At 65.8% G+C, this 15,304-nt stretch overlaps 1 protein-coding gene across 1 annotated transcript; it reads left to right on the forward strand.

The window, feature by feature from the left end:
* The first annotated feature begins 7,401 nt into the window (after positions 1-7,401).
* LOC137456101 (kinesin-like protein KIF18B) lies at positions 7,402-14,895 on the forward strand. The gene is made up of 16 exons (XM_068167405.1): positions 7,402-7,451; positions 7,528-7,981; positions 8,501-8,658; positions 9,078-9,182; positions 9,462-9,572; positions 9,734-9,931; positions 10,067-10,243; positions 10,491-10,565; positions 10,684-10,796; positions 11,100-11,214; positions 11,443-11,549; positions 12,200-12,420; positions 12,904-12,936; positions 13,074-13,431; positions 13,844-13,993; positions 14,787-14,895. Exons 2-16 carry the CDS (start codon positions 7,681-7,683, stop codon positions 14,893-14,895), a joined length of 2,331 nt encoding a protein of 776 aa, XP_068023506.1. The 5' UTR covers positions 7,402-7,451; positions 7,528-7,680.
* The last annotated feature ends 409 nt before the right edge of the window (positions 14,896-15,304 follow it).

Genomic DNA, 15,304 nt, shown 5'->3' on the forward strand with positions numbered 1-15,304 from the left:
CAGAGGCTCCAGCACTGGCCCCAGAGCTGCAGCTGTGGTCTCAGCAGAGTGGAGCAGAGGGGCAGAATCCCCTGCCTGGCCCTGCTGGCCACACTTCTCTTGCTGCAGCCCAGGCTCTGCTTGGCTCTCTGGGCTGCAAGTGCTCCCTGCTGGCTCCTCTTGAGCTTCTCCTCCCCCAGCACCCCCAAGGCCTTTTCTTCAGGGCTGCTCTCCAGCCAGTCCCTGCCCAGCCTCTAGCAGTGCCTGGGATTGCCCTGAGCCAGCTGCAGGACCTTGCCCTTGGTTCTGTAAACCCCCAGTCGAAAGGAAGGAAACCCCAAGCCCCAAAGAAGCAAGCCTCAAGCCACAGGAAGCAAACCCCCAGCATACAGTCACCAACCAAAGTGTGACCCAGGAGGACAGCAGGTGGCTGCTCTATAGTTTGGTAAATTCATGTGAAAGTCTGAAACCCTCTGGCAAGTGCTGACAAGTGAAAAGGAAATGCAGCAAGAATTAAGAAGAGGCTTTGTGCATTTGGGGGTTCATAGGAAGGAGGGAAGGGAGCATTTTCCTGGGGTTTACCTTCATCTGTGGTCCTTGAAGGCATACATCATCTAGCCTACACCATAGATGGGCAATGGGGATCTTACTACAAGAATGTAGTGTAGCCTGGAGAAGAGGAGGCTCAGGGGAGACCTCCTTGCTCTCTCCAACTCCCTGAAGGGAGGTTGTAGCCAGGTGGGGGTTGGTCTCTTTTCCCAGGCACCCAGCAGCAGAACAAGAGGACACAGTCTCAAGCTGTGCCAGGGGAGGTTTAGGCTGGAGGTGAGGAGAAAGTTCTTCACTAAGAGAGTCATTCACCATTGGGATGTGCTGCCCAGGGAGGTGGTGGAGTCCCCATCCCTGGAGGTGTTCAAGAGGGGATTGGATGTGGCACTTGGTGCCATGGTCTAGTCATGAGGCCTGTGGTGACAGGTGGGACTTGATGATCTCTGAAGTCTTTTCCAGCCTGGCTGATTCTGTGTTTCTATGAACACCAGAAGAAGCCCGTCCAATCCAACACACTGTCTCTAAGCCATGACTATGGAGGGCTCAGAGGAGATGCAAACATCCTGATGCCATCAGCAGGTGTTGACCCCAAGTGCTAACGTGCCACTGGTGTCTGGAATGCATGCTTAATGACCCAAGCTAGCCTAAAACATTCTGCCTGCTTCAAAGTCTTCATGTTGCCCTGGATGGAGGCACTGTCAGACCACAGAACAGAGAAGCTGAGGTGGAAACAAAACTTTTTCCCCAGATTTATTAGGACCTGAGTGCTTGAGGCTCTTCTAGTGCACCCCCATGCCTCCTCAAAAGCCTTCAGTGTCTGCAGTGATGGAAACCAGCCATACAGGAGCACTCAGGTCCAATTTATGGCACTTAGCTGAACAAAAGTCAATCTACTAACCTTGTCCTCCAGTTTCCCCAAATGAAAGCAGAGCTATGTGAGCAAAGAAAGAATCCCTGGGCAGTTTTGGTAATAAGAGCTTTTACTGCTTTGTCAGGGACCAGAAATGTTCTCTAATGAGCTACAGGCTGGGGACAGAGTGGCTGGAGTGCAGACAGGCAGAGAGGGACCTGGGGGGTACTGGTGGACAGGAGCTGAACCTGAGTCTGCTGTGTGCCCAAGTGGCCAAGAGGGCCAATGGCATCCTGGCCTGCATCAGGAACAGTGTGGCCAGCAGGAGCAGGGAGGTCATTGTGCCCTGTGCTCAGCACTGCTTAGGCCACACCTTGAGTCCTGTGTCCAGTTCTGGGCCCCTCAGTTTAAGAAGGACATTGAGGAACTTCACAGTATCACAGCATCAGAGTATCACAGGCTCACAGTATCACCAAGGTTGGAAGAGACCTCAAGGATCATCGAGTCCAACCTGGCACCACAGACCTCATGACTAGACCATGGCACCAAGTGCCACATCCAATCCCCTCCTGAACACCTCCAGGGATGGGGACTCCACCACCTCCCTGGGCAGCACATCCCAAGGGCCAATCTCTCTCTCTATGAAGAACTTCTTCCTCACCTCCAGCCTAAACCTCCCCTGGCACAGCTTGAGACTGTGTCCTCTTGTTCTGGTGCTGCTTGCCTGGGAGAAGAGACCAACCCCCACCTGGCTACAACCTCCCTTCAGGGAGTTGCAGAGAGCAAGAAGGTCTCCCCTGAGCCTCCTCTTCTCCAGGCTAAGCAACCCCAGCTCCCTCAGCCTCTCCTCACAGGGCTGTGCCCCAGACCCCTCCCTGGCTTCATTGCCCTTCTCTGGACACCTTCAAGTCTCTCAATGTCCTTCTGAAACTGAGGGGCCCAGAACTGGACACAGGACTCAAGGTGTGGCCTAAGCAGTGCTGAGCACAGGGCACAATGACCTCCCTGCTCCTCCTGGCCACACTACTCCTGATGCAGGCCAGGATGCCCTTGGCCCTCTTGGCCCTGTGGGCACACTGCAGGCTCATGTTCAGCTGCTGTGCACCAGCACCCCCAGGTCCCTCTCTGCCTGGCTGCTCTCAGCCACTCTGACCCCAGCCTGTAGCACTGCCTGGGGTTGCTGTGGCCAAGGTGCAGAACCTGGCACTTGGATGTGGTCAATCTCCTGCAGGAATCCTCTAGCTACTAAATTCTTCAGGACATAGCTTCCTCCTCCTTGCTGCTGCAAGACTTATTGTTGGAAACCACCAGTAACTAATTACAGACCAGCTCCTTGTGTCAGGAGCTCCAAAAGAAAGGAAATATTCATTAGAGATGTCTGCTTCCCCTCCAAATGAAATAGCACCCACAAGCAACTCCTTATGGGCCATAACTGAGGGAGTGGAGCCTGCAATGAGCAAGGGCAGGTGTCATGCCAGGGCTGTGGTCACTGAAAGTCCTCCTAAGATGTAATCTGGCAGAGAGAGTGCACAGCAAGCCCTTGAATCATAGAATCATAGGGAAGGCTGCCTGGGGAGGTGGTAGAGTCACATCCCTGGAAGTATCTCAGAGAGCTGTGGATGTGAGTCATGGTCCAGACAGGGGACTGGTGGTGCTTTGTGAGAGTGATCTCAAATGCAACAACTCAGGAGACTACACCAGGGGTTCACTGCCATCAACAGTGAACCTTCACTGTGTCATCACAGAATGCCAGGGGGGGAAGGGACCCCCAGAGCTCATCCAGGCCAACCCCCCTGCCAGAGCAGGAGCACCCAGAGCAGCTCACACAGCAACACAGCCAGGCAGGTCTTGAATAGCTCCACAGAGGGAGACTCCACAACCCCCCTGGGCAGCCTGCTCCAGGCTTCTCTCACCCTCACAGGGGAAAAATTCTTCCTCCTCTTTCCATGGCACTTCCTCTGCCTCAGCTTCCACCACTGCCCCTTGTGCTGCCATTGGGCATCCCCCAGCAGAGCCTGGCTCCAGCCTCTGGGCACTCCCCCTGCACAGCTTTAGCCACAGCAAGGAGCTCACCCTCAGGTTCCTCCTCTGCAAGCTCCAGAGCCCTCAGCTGCCTCAGGCTCTCCTCCTAAGGAAGATCTTCCACTGCCTGCAGCATCTTTGTGGCTCTGTGCTGGACTCTCTCAAGCAGCTCCCTGTCCCTCTTGACCTGAGGGGCCCAGAACTGGACACAAGATTCCAGATGTGGCCTCAGCAGGGCAGAGCAGAGGGGGAGGAGAACCTCTCTTGACCTACTCACCACAGCCCTTCTAACCCAGCCCAGGATGCCCTTGGCCTTCTTGGCCACCAGAGCACATTGCTGGCTGATGCTCAACCTCCCATCCAGCAGCACCCCCAGGTCCCTTTCCCCTTCCCTGCTCTCCAGCAGCTCAGTCCCCAGCCTGTACTGCTGCATGGAGTTGTTCCTTCCCAGGTGCAAGACTCTCCCCTGGCCCTTGTTGAACCTCATCAAATTTCTCCCTGCCCAGCTCTCAGCCTGTCCAGGTCTTGCTGCATGGCAGCACAACCTTCTGGTGTGTCAGCCACTCCTCCCAGCTTGGTGCCAGCAGCAGACTTGCTGGCAGTGCCCTCTGGCACTGTTTGCCCATAAGCTGGTGTGCAATAGGTAGGGAAAAGTGAGAGGAGAAAGGTGGAAAGGTCAAGTGAAGAGAGGAAGAAGTTTATGGCTACCACCACTGTGAGGGTCCAAAGCTGTCTCTCTGGTGCAGTCCTGCTGCTCCTTCTGATCTTCTCTGGATCCTGGTGGGGAAAGCTTTCCTCCTGGGTATTCTTTGCCTTCTTGTGGCAGCCTCTTCTTCTTCTTCTTCTTCTTCTTGTAACCTGTCCCATTGAAAAGGAGACCTCTGTTATAACCAGCTTCACACCTGCCTGTGTCCAAACTCCTCCTCTTTCCACCCCTCCTGCCCCCAAGAGTAAGGCTTCCACTCATGCCCAAGGAGGAGTGCCTGAGGTGGGGTCTGGGCCCAAGGCATGGTCTGCCTTGGAGCTGGGCAGCTGTGGGCCAGGAGCTGTGTTTGTGTATTCTAATGACATCAGAAGGAGCAGAGCTGCTTCCACCCTCAACAGACCTGGGATGCTGTGGTTCCACACTGCCAGTCACAGAGTCACAGAAACACTCAGGTTGCAAAAGAGCCTCAGGGTCACCAAGGCCAACCCAGAACCCTGCTCTGCAAGGGTCACCCCTCAAGCATAGCCCCAAGCACCACAGCCAAACCACAGGAACACATCCAGACAGGGATGGAAAGGCTTCAGAGAAGGAGACTCCACACTTTCTGTGCTTGGATCCTGGCTGGGGAGGAGCTGGGCAAAGAGGAATCCCTGGGGAGCTGCTTGGCAGCTCAGGGGCAGCCCGAAGCCCCCACACTGTCCCCTACCCTGTGAGGGCTGTGCCCCCTGGGGGCCTTCAGGGAGTCTGTGGGGCTGGAGGTGCCCTGAGCCCAGGGGCTGGCACAGCCACTGTCCCTGGGGCTGTCCCTGGGGGGGCAGGGGTGGGGATGCCAAGTGCCACTTGTGGGGTACCTCGGTGCCCCAGAGCAGCTGTCTGTGTGGGCAGAAGCCCTGCCTGGCACTGCTGCCAGCGGCCCAGGACAGCCCCAAGGGCACAGAGCTGGCTGGGCACGAAAGGCAATCCAGCAGCCTCAGTGCCACCAGCCCTCTGCTCCCCAGAGCCTCTGGCTCCCCAGAGCTGGCACCCAGGGGACATGGGGCTGCAGGGAGGCCTCTGCCCCGGGCCTGGCTGGGTGCCAATGGCCTCTCTGCCTTCCTCAGAGCCCTTTGCCCCCCGGGGGTGGGCAGCAGGCACAGAGCTGATGCAGGCAGCAGGGCAGGCAGAGCAATCTATGCCTCAGGCTGGGAGTGAGGATGGGGACCAGGTGCCTGCAGCAGAGCCAGGGCAGCAGGTCAGGACCTGCAGGGCAGGATTCAAGAGCAGAACCTCTCAGCACTGCCCTGCAGCTCTCTGGTTCCCTACTGCAACTCCTGCCCCACGAGCAGCAGCTGGGCAAGGAGCTCGGGCCAGCGTGGGGCTGGGTTAAGCAGCTGATTGCCAGCTGCCCTCTGAAGCAAAGCCTCTGCTCGGGACAGGGACTGTGGCAGCCGGCAGGAGCGGAGCTGCGTTTGCTGCTTGTGCCCAGCGCTGCCTCCTGCCCTTCTCTGCTCTCTCGGCAGCCCCGCAGCAGCCTTCAGGCCCTCTGAGCGGCAGCGCAGCGAGAGGAGCCCCAGAGTGCTCCGTGCCCCGGCTCGCAGAGCAGAGCCCTTGGCGATGTGTGGGGCAGCGCTGGGGCTGGGGCCGGGGCCGGGGACCCCTTGCAGGCCCTGAGGGGTGCCCGGGGCTGGCTCCTCAGGGCAAAGATGGCGGCCAGGCCCCGGCGGCCTACAGCTCCCATGGTGCACTGCGCGGAGCGGCCGCGGCTCGCGGGCGGAGCGGCCGGCAGCGGGCGGGGCTCGTGGGCGGGAGGCGGGCGGGGCTCGCGTTGCTGAAGAGCCAATGGGAGGCTCTGCTCGACGATTGACCAATGAGCGCAGGGGGCGTGGTCGGCGGGACTGTTTGAGCCCTCATCGGTGGAAGCAGCGGTAAGAGGCGCTCCGGTGCCCCAAGAGCTACGGGAGAGGGATGGGGACGGCTGCGGGGGCCGGGGGGCAGCCTGGAAGGGCAGGGGAGGACTGCGGGGAATGCGGGGCTGAGGCAGGATTGCGGGTTCCGCGGGGCTGAGGCGGGCTGCGGGGCTGAGGCAGCATTGCGGGATCCGGGACAGCCTGCAAGGTCAGGGGCAGCCTGTGGGGGCTGCGGGGCTGCGGCGGGCTGCGGGAGGCGGCGGTGGAAGCGCCCTGGGCAGTGCTGGGTGCGGGGCCGGGGGAGCGTTGCGGGGCCGGGGCTGTGGAGCGTTGCGGAGCCGGGGCCGGGCCCGGGGGAGCGTTGCGTTGCGCGGGCCGGGGCCGGGGGGAGCGTTGCGGGACCGAGGCTGTGGAGCGTTGTGTTGCGGGGGCCGGGCCCGGGGGAGCGTTGTGTTGCGGGGCCGGGCCCGGGGGAGCGTTGTGTTGCGGGGCCGGGCCCGGGGGGAGCGTTGTGTTGCGGGGCCGGGCCCGGGGGAGCGTTGTGTTGCGGGGCCGGGCCCGGGGGAGCGTTGTGTTGCGGGGCCGGGCCCGGGGGAGCGTTGTGTTGCGGGGCCGGGCCCGGGGGAGCGTTGTGTTGCGGGGCCGGGCCCGGGGGAGCGTTGTGTTGCGGGGGCCGGGCCCGGGGGAGCGTTGTGTTGCTGGGGGCCGGGCCCGGGGGAGCGTTGTGTTGCGGGGCCGGGCCCGGGGGAGCGTTGTGTTGCGGGGGCCGGGCCCGGGGGAGCGTTGTGTTGCGGGGCCGGGCCCGGGGGAGCGTCGCGGGGCCGGTCCCGGGGGAGCGTCGCGGGGCCGGGGCCGGGGGGAGCGTCGCGGGGCCGGGGGCCGGGGGAGCGTCGCGGGGCCGGGCCCGGGGGGAGCGTCGCGGGGCCGGGCCCGGGGGAGCGTCGCGGGGCCGGGCCCGGGGGAGCGTCGCGGGGCCGGGCCCGGGGGAGCGTCGCGGGGCCGGGCCCGGGGGAGCGTCGCGGGGCCGGGCCCGGGGGAGCGTCGCGGGGGCCGAGGCTGTGGAGCGTCGCGGGGCCGGGGCCGGGGCCGGGGGAGCGTCGCGGGACCGAGGCTGTGGAGCGTGGCGGGCCCGGGGGAGCGTGGCGGGGCCGGGGCCGGGGGTGCGTTGCGGGACCGAGGCTGGGGAGCGTTGCGGGCCCGGGGGTGCGTGGCGGGGGCCGGGGGCCGGGGGGAGCGTGGCGGGGGCCGGGGCCGGTGGATCGCGGCCGAGGCTGTGGAGGGGCTCTGGGGACCCGCGGTGGGGTCGGAGCGTTGGGGCGGTTGTGAGGACCCGCAGGGGATGCAGGCTCCTTCCGGACGGGGAGAAGGCGCAGGGCTGGGGGGGTGTAACGGCAGCCCCGGCGGGCAGCGGCGGCGGTTAGGGCAGGCAGGGCTCGGGAGCAGGCTCCGGGCTCGAGAGGTAAAGGCTTTCTCCAGCCTCAGGCTCCCCCTCCGCCGCTTCCCCTCCCCGCCTGACCCTTGTTGTCTCTTCTCAGAGTGCACTCTCAGGACTTTCGAGCCCAGAGCTGTGTTCTTCGGTGTTCTTCAGCCGGCGCTTTCCTTCGAGCGGTGCTTTTCTTGTGGCGGTGCTGTGCGAACCCTAAGGGGAGTGCCCTGAGCCTTGTGTCACCTTCGTCGCCGCCGCCGCCATGGCGGCGGCCCCTGCCCCCCAGGAGGGCACCGTGACCGTCATGGTGCGAGTGCGACCCCCGGCCCCCGGCGAGGGAGCCGCGCAGCACCCGCTGCTGAGGGTGGTCGACCATCACACCCTCCTGTTCGACCCTGGTGCCTCCGGCGGTGTGCTGCCTGCTGGCCGCGGCAAGAACCCAGGCAAACATCAGAAGTTCCTCTTCGACCGGGTTTTTGCTGAGCAGGCCACCCAGGAGGAGGTGTTCCAGCACACCACCCGCCAGATGGTCGATACTCTCCTCGACGGCTACAACTGCTCTGGTGAGCCCTAGCAGCCTGCTCTGGCCCTTGCAGGAGCTCCTGCCCATCTGCCCCTGCTCTGGGTGGGCTCAGCAGAGCTGGGGGTTGGTTCCAGAAGCCCTGAGCGGCTGTGGCAGCAGTGGGGACGCAGCGGCTCTGCAGAAAGAGAAAGCCTTGACCTTGTTGTTGGCACCAAGCTGGGGCCGGGACAGGGCCAGTGCTGGCCTGGAGATGTCATCCGAGGGCTCTGGGGGCAGGCAGGGCCCAGGCCAGCAAGAGGAGAGCAGAGACAAGCCCAGATGAGTGTGGAGTCCTGCCTGTGGGGTGGCATCAGCTGGGAGCCCTGTGCAGGCTGGGCAGCAGGCTGGTGCAGAGGGCCCCGGGGGCCCTGCTGGACAGGATGTGAGTGGGAGGCAGCAGTGCCCCACAGCAGGAGCTGGGTTTGGGGCTGTGTCCCCAGCTGAGGCAGAGCTGGCAGCATCCCCCCAGTGCTGCTGTCGATGGAGGCTGCTCTCAGGGCTCCTCCCTTTCTCCTCCCAGTGTTTGCCTACGGAGCAACCGGAGCAGGGAAAACCTACACCATGCTGGGCTCGGAGAACAGCCCTGGCATCATCTACCTCACCATGGAGGAGCTGTTCAGGAGGCTGGAGGCCAGGCAGGAGCAGAAGAGCTGCGAGGTCCTGGTCTCCTACCTGGAGGTAGGCTGTGCCCAGCTGTGCCCCTCCTGCTGCCAGGCCACCACCTCCAAGGTCTGGGCTTGTAGTGCCAGGGCTACCCCTGTGCTGCCAGCTGTGCCCAGGGCAGCCCCAGACTGGAAGCAGGCTGCCCCTGGCCAGGCTGCTGGGCTGGTGCTGCTGGCCTGCCCCCTCTGGAGCTGGGGGCCACAGGGCAATGAGGGCTTCCTGGCTGCAAGGGCTTTGGAGGAGCAGTGGCTCAGTGCCTGGCTGCTGAAGCCTCCTGAGCTGTCCCCTGCCTTAGGGCACCTTCAGCTGCTCCTGCTGGCGGCAGGTGCCAGAGGTGCTGTTGGGTGGGCAGCAGGCCCTGGGGTCCCAAGCTCCTCTGCCTGCTGCCCTCTGGGGCCCCAAGCCTCATCCTGAGCTGGAGCTGCCTGCTGCAGGTCTACAACGAGCAGATCCGTGACCTGCTGGAGCCCAAGGGCCCTCTGCCCATCCGGGAGGATCCTGAGAGAGGAGCTGTGGTTCAGGGCCTCTCCATCCAGCAGGTGGGGGTGGAAGCAGGCACAAGGTGTGGGCAGCGCTGTGCCCGCCCCAGGGGTGCCAGCTGGGACCGGGGGAGCTGGAGGGGGAGGGGAGGGCTGCGGGGCCCCGGGGCAGGGGCTGCGGGGCCCCGGGGGGTGCCGGCTGGGTGGGTGCCGGCTGGCAGCAGCGCTGAGCCCGAGGCCAGAGGAGCCCTGCAGGGGCGCAGGAGGCCTCAGCCTGTGGGCGCTCGGTGCCCGTGCCGGGGCTGCGCTGATCCCTGCCCTCTGCCTGCTCCCCGCCAGCCCAGCTCGGCAGAGCAGCTCCTGCAGATGCTGCTCGGGGGCAGCAGGAACCGCACGCAGCATGCCACCGATGCCAACGCCTCCTCCTCCCGCTCCCACGCCGTGCTGCAGGTGAGGGGTGGTGCTTGGGGCAGCCCTTGGCACCGCTGCCCGGAGGGGGGCAGGCGGCGATGCTGTGCCAGGGCCGGCGTGCCAGGGCTGCTGCCGCGGCTGCGAGCGGCGAGCCCGAGCGCCCTGCGGAGCTGCAGCCTGCCCTCTGTGTGCCCTGCCAGGTCTACGTGAAGCAGCAGGACCACGCCGAGGGCCTCGCTGGGGCCGTGCGGGTGGCCAAGATGAGCTTGGTCGACCTGGCCGGCTCGGAGCGAGCCGCGGTGGCCAAGACCAGCGGCGAGCGGCTGCGGGAGGGAGCCAGCATCAACCGCTCGCTGCTGGCCCTGCTCAGCGTCATCCAGGCGCTGGCTGGGGCCAAGGTGAGGCTGCCGCTGAGGGGCCCTGAGCGCCGTCCCCACGGCAGAGCTGCCGTGGGCTGGGCCTGGCCGGGGCTGGGAGCCGGGGGCTGGGAGCCGAGGGCCAGCCCCTGAGCGGAGCCTCGCTGTGCCGGGCAGGGCAAGCAGAGCCACGTCCCGTACCGGGACAGCAAGCTGACGCGGCTGCTGAAGGACTCCATCGGCGGCAACTGCCGCACCCTGATGCTGGCTGCCCTCAGCCCCTCGCCGCTCTGCTGCCAGGACACCCTCAACACCCTCAAGTATGCCAGCAGGGCCAAGGAGATCCAGGTCTCGGTGAGCACCTCGCCCCGCGGCCGGCAGCTGCTGGGGCTGCCCGGGAAGGAGCCTGGGGCAGGCTGCTGCGGGCTGCTGCCTCCCTGCTGCAGCCGGGCTGCCTCTGGAGCCCCTCTCAGAGTCAGCTGCAGCCCCTCGGGCCCCACCAGCCCAGGGCAGGCTGAGGAGCTGCCCCGCTGCCGCCTCAGCGGAGGGGAAGGAGCTGTCCCGGTGCTGCTCTCAGCTCCGCTCCTCCCTCTCCCCGCAGCTCAAGAGCAACCTGCCGAGCCCGGACTCCCACGTCTGTCCGTACGTTGTGCTGTGTGCGCAGCTGAGAGCGGAGGTGAGCTGCCGGGGGCAGGGCTGGGCTCTGTCTGCGGCTCTGCTTTGCCTGGCACCCAGCCTGCTGAGCTGCTGGGGCTCAGGGCATGCTCTGAGCCAGGGCTGCCCCTTGCTCACAGGTGGCAGAGCTGCAGGCCAAGCTCCGTGCCTATGAGGATGCTGCCCGCGGGGCACAGAGCCAGGCGCCAGAGCCGCTGCCTGCCCTCGGCTCCAGCCCCTTGGAGCTGCCCAGGTGAGGCTGCTGGGCAGGAGGGAGGGAGCCTGGGCTGGCACCTTGGGGTCCCCCAGGGCCAGGAGCTTGCAGAGTTTGGCTGCTGGCTGCAGCCCAAGTGGCTGCCAGGACGCAGCTGAGCTGCTCTGCTGCTGTGCCACAGCCTCTCCGCTGCCCAGCTGGAGTGAGGAGCCTGGCAGCCCCCAGAGCTGGGGGACAAAGGCCAAAGCTGCCCTTGGCTCCATCCCAAACCTTGGTAGGCCAAGGGATGGCTTCCCCAGAGGCTCTTCCCTGGCTCAGGGGCTGCTGCTGTGACTTGTGTAGGGTGGAGGAGGCTGTGCCCGAGGCGTGCCTGGAGCTCCCTGGTGGGGAGAGTGCTGGAGAGCAGCAGGAGCTGGCAGCTGGGTGTCCTGCTGCCTTGCAGCTGGCCTTGGAGGAGGTGAGAGGAGGGCTTGGCCTGGTGATGGGACCCAGCTCAGGTACCTTGCTGGGCTGCACTGGGCAGGCTGGGAGAGGGCAGGAGCTGAGCTGCTCTGGGAGGTCTGGGCTCAGCAGGTGCTGGGCTGTGGAGTGCTGGAGAAAGCTCTGAGCCTGGCAGGGAAGGGGCAGCTGGGGGCCCAGGCTCAGCTCAGCTCTGGCCTGATGCTGCTCTGGGGGCTTGCTGCAGGCTGCAGAGGAAAGGTCTGCCCCAGCCAGCCAGCAGGCAGATGTGCAGCAGGAAGCAAAGGAAGCAGCCCCCCTCCTGCAGGGCTTGACTGCCAGCCAGCCAGAGGGGTGAGTGTCCTTGTGCCCCCTCCCTGTGCCACTTGCTCCTGGCTGCTCAGAGAGTTTCAACCTTCCTGTGGTGTGCAGCCTCCTGAGGGTGCTGGAGGTGGGGGAGGGCCCAGGCCTTGGCTTACAGAGCAGTGCCTGCCCTCTGAGGTGGGATTTGGCTCCTAGAGAGCCAGTCCCAGGGGAGAAGCTCCCCTGGAAGGGTCAGCAGGGAAGGTTTCCAGGCACAGCAGCTGAGAGCCTTCAGTGCCTCTTGCCAGGCCTGGAGCTGCCTCCCCCAGGGCTCTGCTGCTGCCTCTGCTCCCCGAGGTGCTGCCCTGGCACCACCTGCTGCTGTCTGTGCCCCAATGTCCTGGCAGGGGGAAGGTCTCCCGAGGGAGGCTGCCTGTGCTGTGTGCCTGAGGCCCAGCACAGCTCTGGGGCTGCTGTTGGGTGCCCTGCAGCCCACAGGTGATCTCCCAGCTCAGGTCCTGCAGTGCCAGCCTGGGCACCCCTCAGTCTCAAAGCTTGCCTGGCCCAGAGCTCCCCCCAGGCTGTGCCCCAGCTGAGGAGGGGGCTCAGAGGTGCTGCTGGTGGTGCTGAGCCTGTCTTGGGTGCCAGGGGCTGAGGTTCAGCCCCTGACTGCTCCTTGGCTCTGTCTCTCTCTGCCCCAGGGCTGCAGCTGCTGCCAGGAGCTCCTCCCCAGAGCAGCAGTCCCTGCCCCAGGCTGGCAGCTTCCTTGCTGCTGCTGTGGCCTCTGAGGCACTGCAGCCCCTGGCCCCTCAGGAGGCTGCTGCCAGCCAGGAGCAGGCCTCCTCCCCAGGGAGGGCTGCAGAGGCCAGCAGGGCCAGCCCAGCCCAGAGGAGCCAGCAGGGCAGTGCTGCTGAGGATCCAGGTTGGTGCCCTCTCTCTCCTCTGTCCCAGGCTCTGCTGCAGGGCTGGGGGGTGGTGGGGGGCAGCTGCCAGCTGTGGGCACAGGGCAGGGGCAGAAGTTTCTCCTGCCCTGGCACCCAGTGGGGGCTGAGCCTGCCTTTATCTCCTGTGGGTGACTGCTCTGGGCTGCATCTGCCCCGCTCAGCCCAGCTGTGGCCTGGCTGCTGGCAGCCTGTGTCTGGGCAGGGCTGACCTCTTCCTCCTCATCCTCGGTGCCCATGCATGAGGCCAGCAGCAGAGCCTGGCTCTGCAGAGGCTGCTGCTGGGCACAGGCCAGGCCCTGCCCCGGGGCACTTGCTCTGGGCCCAGGATGGTTGGTGCTGGCTCTTGGGCTTGGTGTGGTTTGGGGCAGTCCCAGCAAAGAGCTGAGGGGGGTGGGGGGCAGGGGGGAGGGCCTGGGAGCTGCAGCCAGGGAGCTGACTCGGTCTCTGCTCTGCTCCTCCAGCCGAGAGCTGCGTGGCTGTGCCTGGCGCCCCCCGTGACCAGCTCTCCCCTGCCAGGCTGGCAGCACCTGGCTGCGCTCAGCAGTGCCAGGCTGCTGGCCCTCAGCCCCATCGGGAAGAGGAGGAGGTCCCCTGAGATGCCAACTCCTGCCCAGCCGGCCTCTGCCTGCAGCCTCTCCCCGCGGCCCAAACGCCGGCGGCCGAGTGGGCAGCCGGCAGAGGCTGCCAGGGCGGCACAGAGCCCCCCCAGCCCCTGCCCCCCGGCTGCAGCCCCCCCCAGCCCCTGTGGCGCTGCCAGCCTGGCCCTGCGGCTCCAGCCTGTGCCCGGAGAGGCTCTCCCGGAGCCGCCTGCCCCTGGCGCCGCTGGCAGCTCCCCAGGGCTGTGCCCTGCCCCCAGGCCCTGACCTGGATGGCACCTACCAGGTGTGCAGGCTGCCAGCCTCAGCCAGCCCTGGGCCCCCGGGCTGCAGGGGCCTGGAGCCCCCCAGCCAGGACCTCCTCCGGCAGCAGGATGCCCTCTCGGTGCCCAAGTGAGTGCCGCCCTGGGGCCCTCCCTGCGGGGTTGGGGACCCCCTGGGTGCCTCCTGGGGGGGTGGCTGCGGCTCTGTGGGGAGGGAGGGTGGGCAGGGGGCACAGGGCTGGGGGGTGGGCAGCAGTGGGCTGAGCTCACCTGGGCAGGGGTTGCTGAAGAGAAAAAGCCAAGCAGAAGGCCCCCCTGTGTGCCACTTGCCCTGGCACAGTGTGTGCCCCCTCCTCCTGCACGTAGCTGCCCCAGGGATGAGCTCTGCCTCAAAGCTTGCCTGGCCCAGAGCTCCCCCCAGGCTGTGCCCCAGCTGAGGAGGGGGCTCAGAGGTGCTGCTGGTGGTGCTGAGCCTGTCTTGGGTGCCAGGGGCTGAGGTTCAGCCCCTGACTGCTCCTTGGCTCTGTCTCTCTCTGCCCCAGGGCTGCAGCTGCTGCCAGGAGCCATGAGCTCAATGTCACCTACCAGGTCTGCAGGCTGCCAGCCTCAGGCAGCAGCCCTGAGCCCTTGGGCTGCAGGGGCCTGGAGCCCCCAGGCTGGCAGCACAAGCAGGATGCCCTCTCGGTGCCCAAGTGAGTGCTGCCCTGGGGCCTTCCCTGTGGCTTTGGGGATCCTGCCCTCCATGGCTGGGTGCCTCCTGTGGGGATGGCTGCAGCTCTGTGGAGGGCAGAGGGTGGGCAGGAGGCACTTGGCCAGCAGGCACAGGCTGAGCTCACCTGGGCACGGCTGCACAGGGCAGAGAGCATTCCAAGGGAAGCTTTTCCTGCTCCTGCTCCTCCCTTTGGCCCTGGAGCATCCTCCAGATTGCTTCAGGAGTGCTGGCTGGGAGCAGGTTGGGCATCTGCTCTCCTGGCACTGGGGGTCAGGGCTGTGCCCTTGGGGGCCTGGGCATCTTTGGGGGGGCTTTTGGCTGGTGCAGCAAAGAGGCTCTGGCTCTTCTGGAGCCCTGTGGCTGTGCAGAGGCTGAGCCCCACCTGGCCCTGGTGGTGCAGGACACCCCCAGGGAGACCTCCTTGCTTCTGGGGCTCTGCAAATAGCTCAGAGTGAGGAGAGCTGGAAATGGGGACAGGGCAGGGCCCAGCCCCGTGCCAGGGGCAGTCAGGATCCCCCCTGGCACTAACCATCTCTGCCCTGCCTGCAGGCCCTGCAAGCTGGCCTGTGCCCCACGGACACCCTCTGTGCCCAGGCTGCCTGTGGGCTGCAGAGCCTCTGCCCTGAAGCAGAAGGCAGCTGAGAGGTGAGAGAGCTGCCAGCAGCTGCCTGTGCTCCCCACTGTGGGCCCTGCCCCATGGCTGCAGCTGCACCTTGCCAGTGCCCTCTGCCCCGAGCCTGCCTGGGTGCCAATGGCCTCTTTGCCTCCCTCAGAGCCCTTTGCCCCCCCGGGGGTGGACAGCGGAGCCGCATCCCCCAGCTGCGCAGCAGGCAGCGAGCTGCCAAGGCCTCTGCAGCCCAGGTGAGGCTGCCCTGGGAGTGAGCCCTGCTGCTGTGCCAGCCCCGTGCCAGCTGGAGCACAGCCCTGCCATGGGGATGGTTGGTGCTGGGGGGTGGCTGCAGCCTGCTGCTGTGCCAGCCCCGTGCCAGCTGGAGGCACAGCCCTGCCATGGGGATGGTTGGTGCTGGGGGGTGGCTGCAGCCTGCTGCTGTGCCAGCCCCGTGCCAGCTGGAGGCACAGCCCTGCCATGGGGATGGTTGGTGCTGGGGGAGGGCTGCAGCCTGCTGCTGTGCCAGCCCCGTGCCAGCTGGAGGCACAGCCCTGCCATGGGGATGGTTGGTGCTGGGGGGTGGCTGCAGCCTGCTGCTGTGCCAGCCCCGTGCCAGCTGGAGGCACAGCCCTGCCATGGGGATGGTTGGTGCTGGGGGTGGCTGCAGCCTGCTGCTGTGCC

Source organism: Melanerpes formicivorus, unplaced genomic scaffold, assembly GCF_026170545.1.
Source record: "Melanerpes formicivorus ecotype bairdi unplaced genomic scaffold, bMelFor1.0.p_v2 SCAF_116, whole genome shotgun sequence".
Classification (NCBI taxonomy): domain Eukaryota; kingdom Metazoa; phylum Chordata; class Aves; order Piciformes; family Picidae; genus Melanerpes; species Melanerpes formicivorus.

Coding starts and splice junctions, on each gene's coding strand:
- LOC137456101 (XM_068167405.1), top strand. CDS start 7,681: ATGGCGGCGGCCCCTGCCCCCCAGGAGGGCACCGTGACCGTCATGGTG. Junction 7,982..8,500: donor CGACGGCTACAACTGCTCTG/GTGAGCCCTAGC, acceptor TTCTCCTCCCAG/TGTTTGCCTACGGAGCAACC. Junction 8,659..9,077: donor TCCTGGTCTCCTACCTGGAG/GTAGGCTGTGCC, acceptor TGCCTGCTGCAG/GTCTACAACGAGCAGATCCG.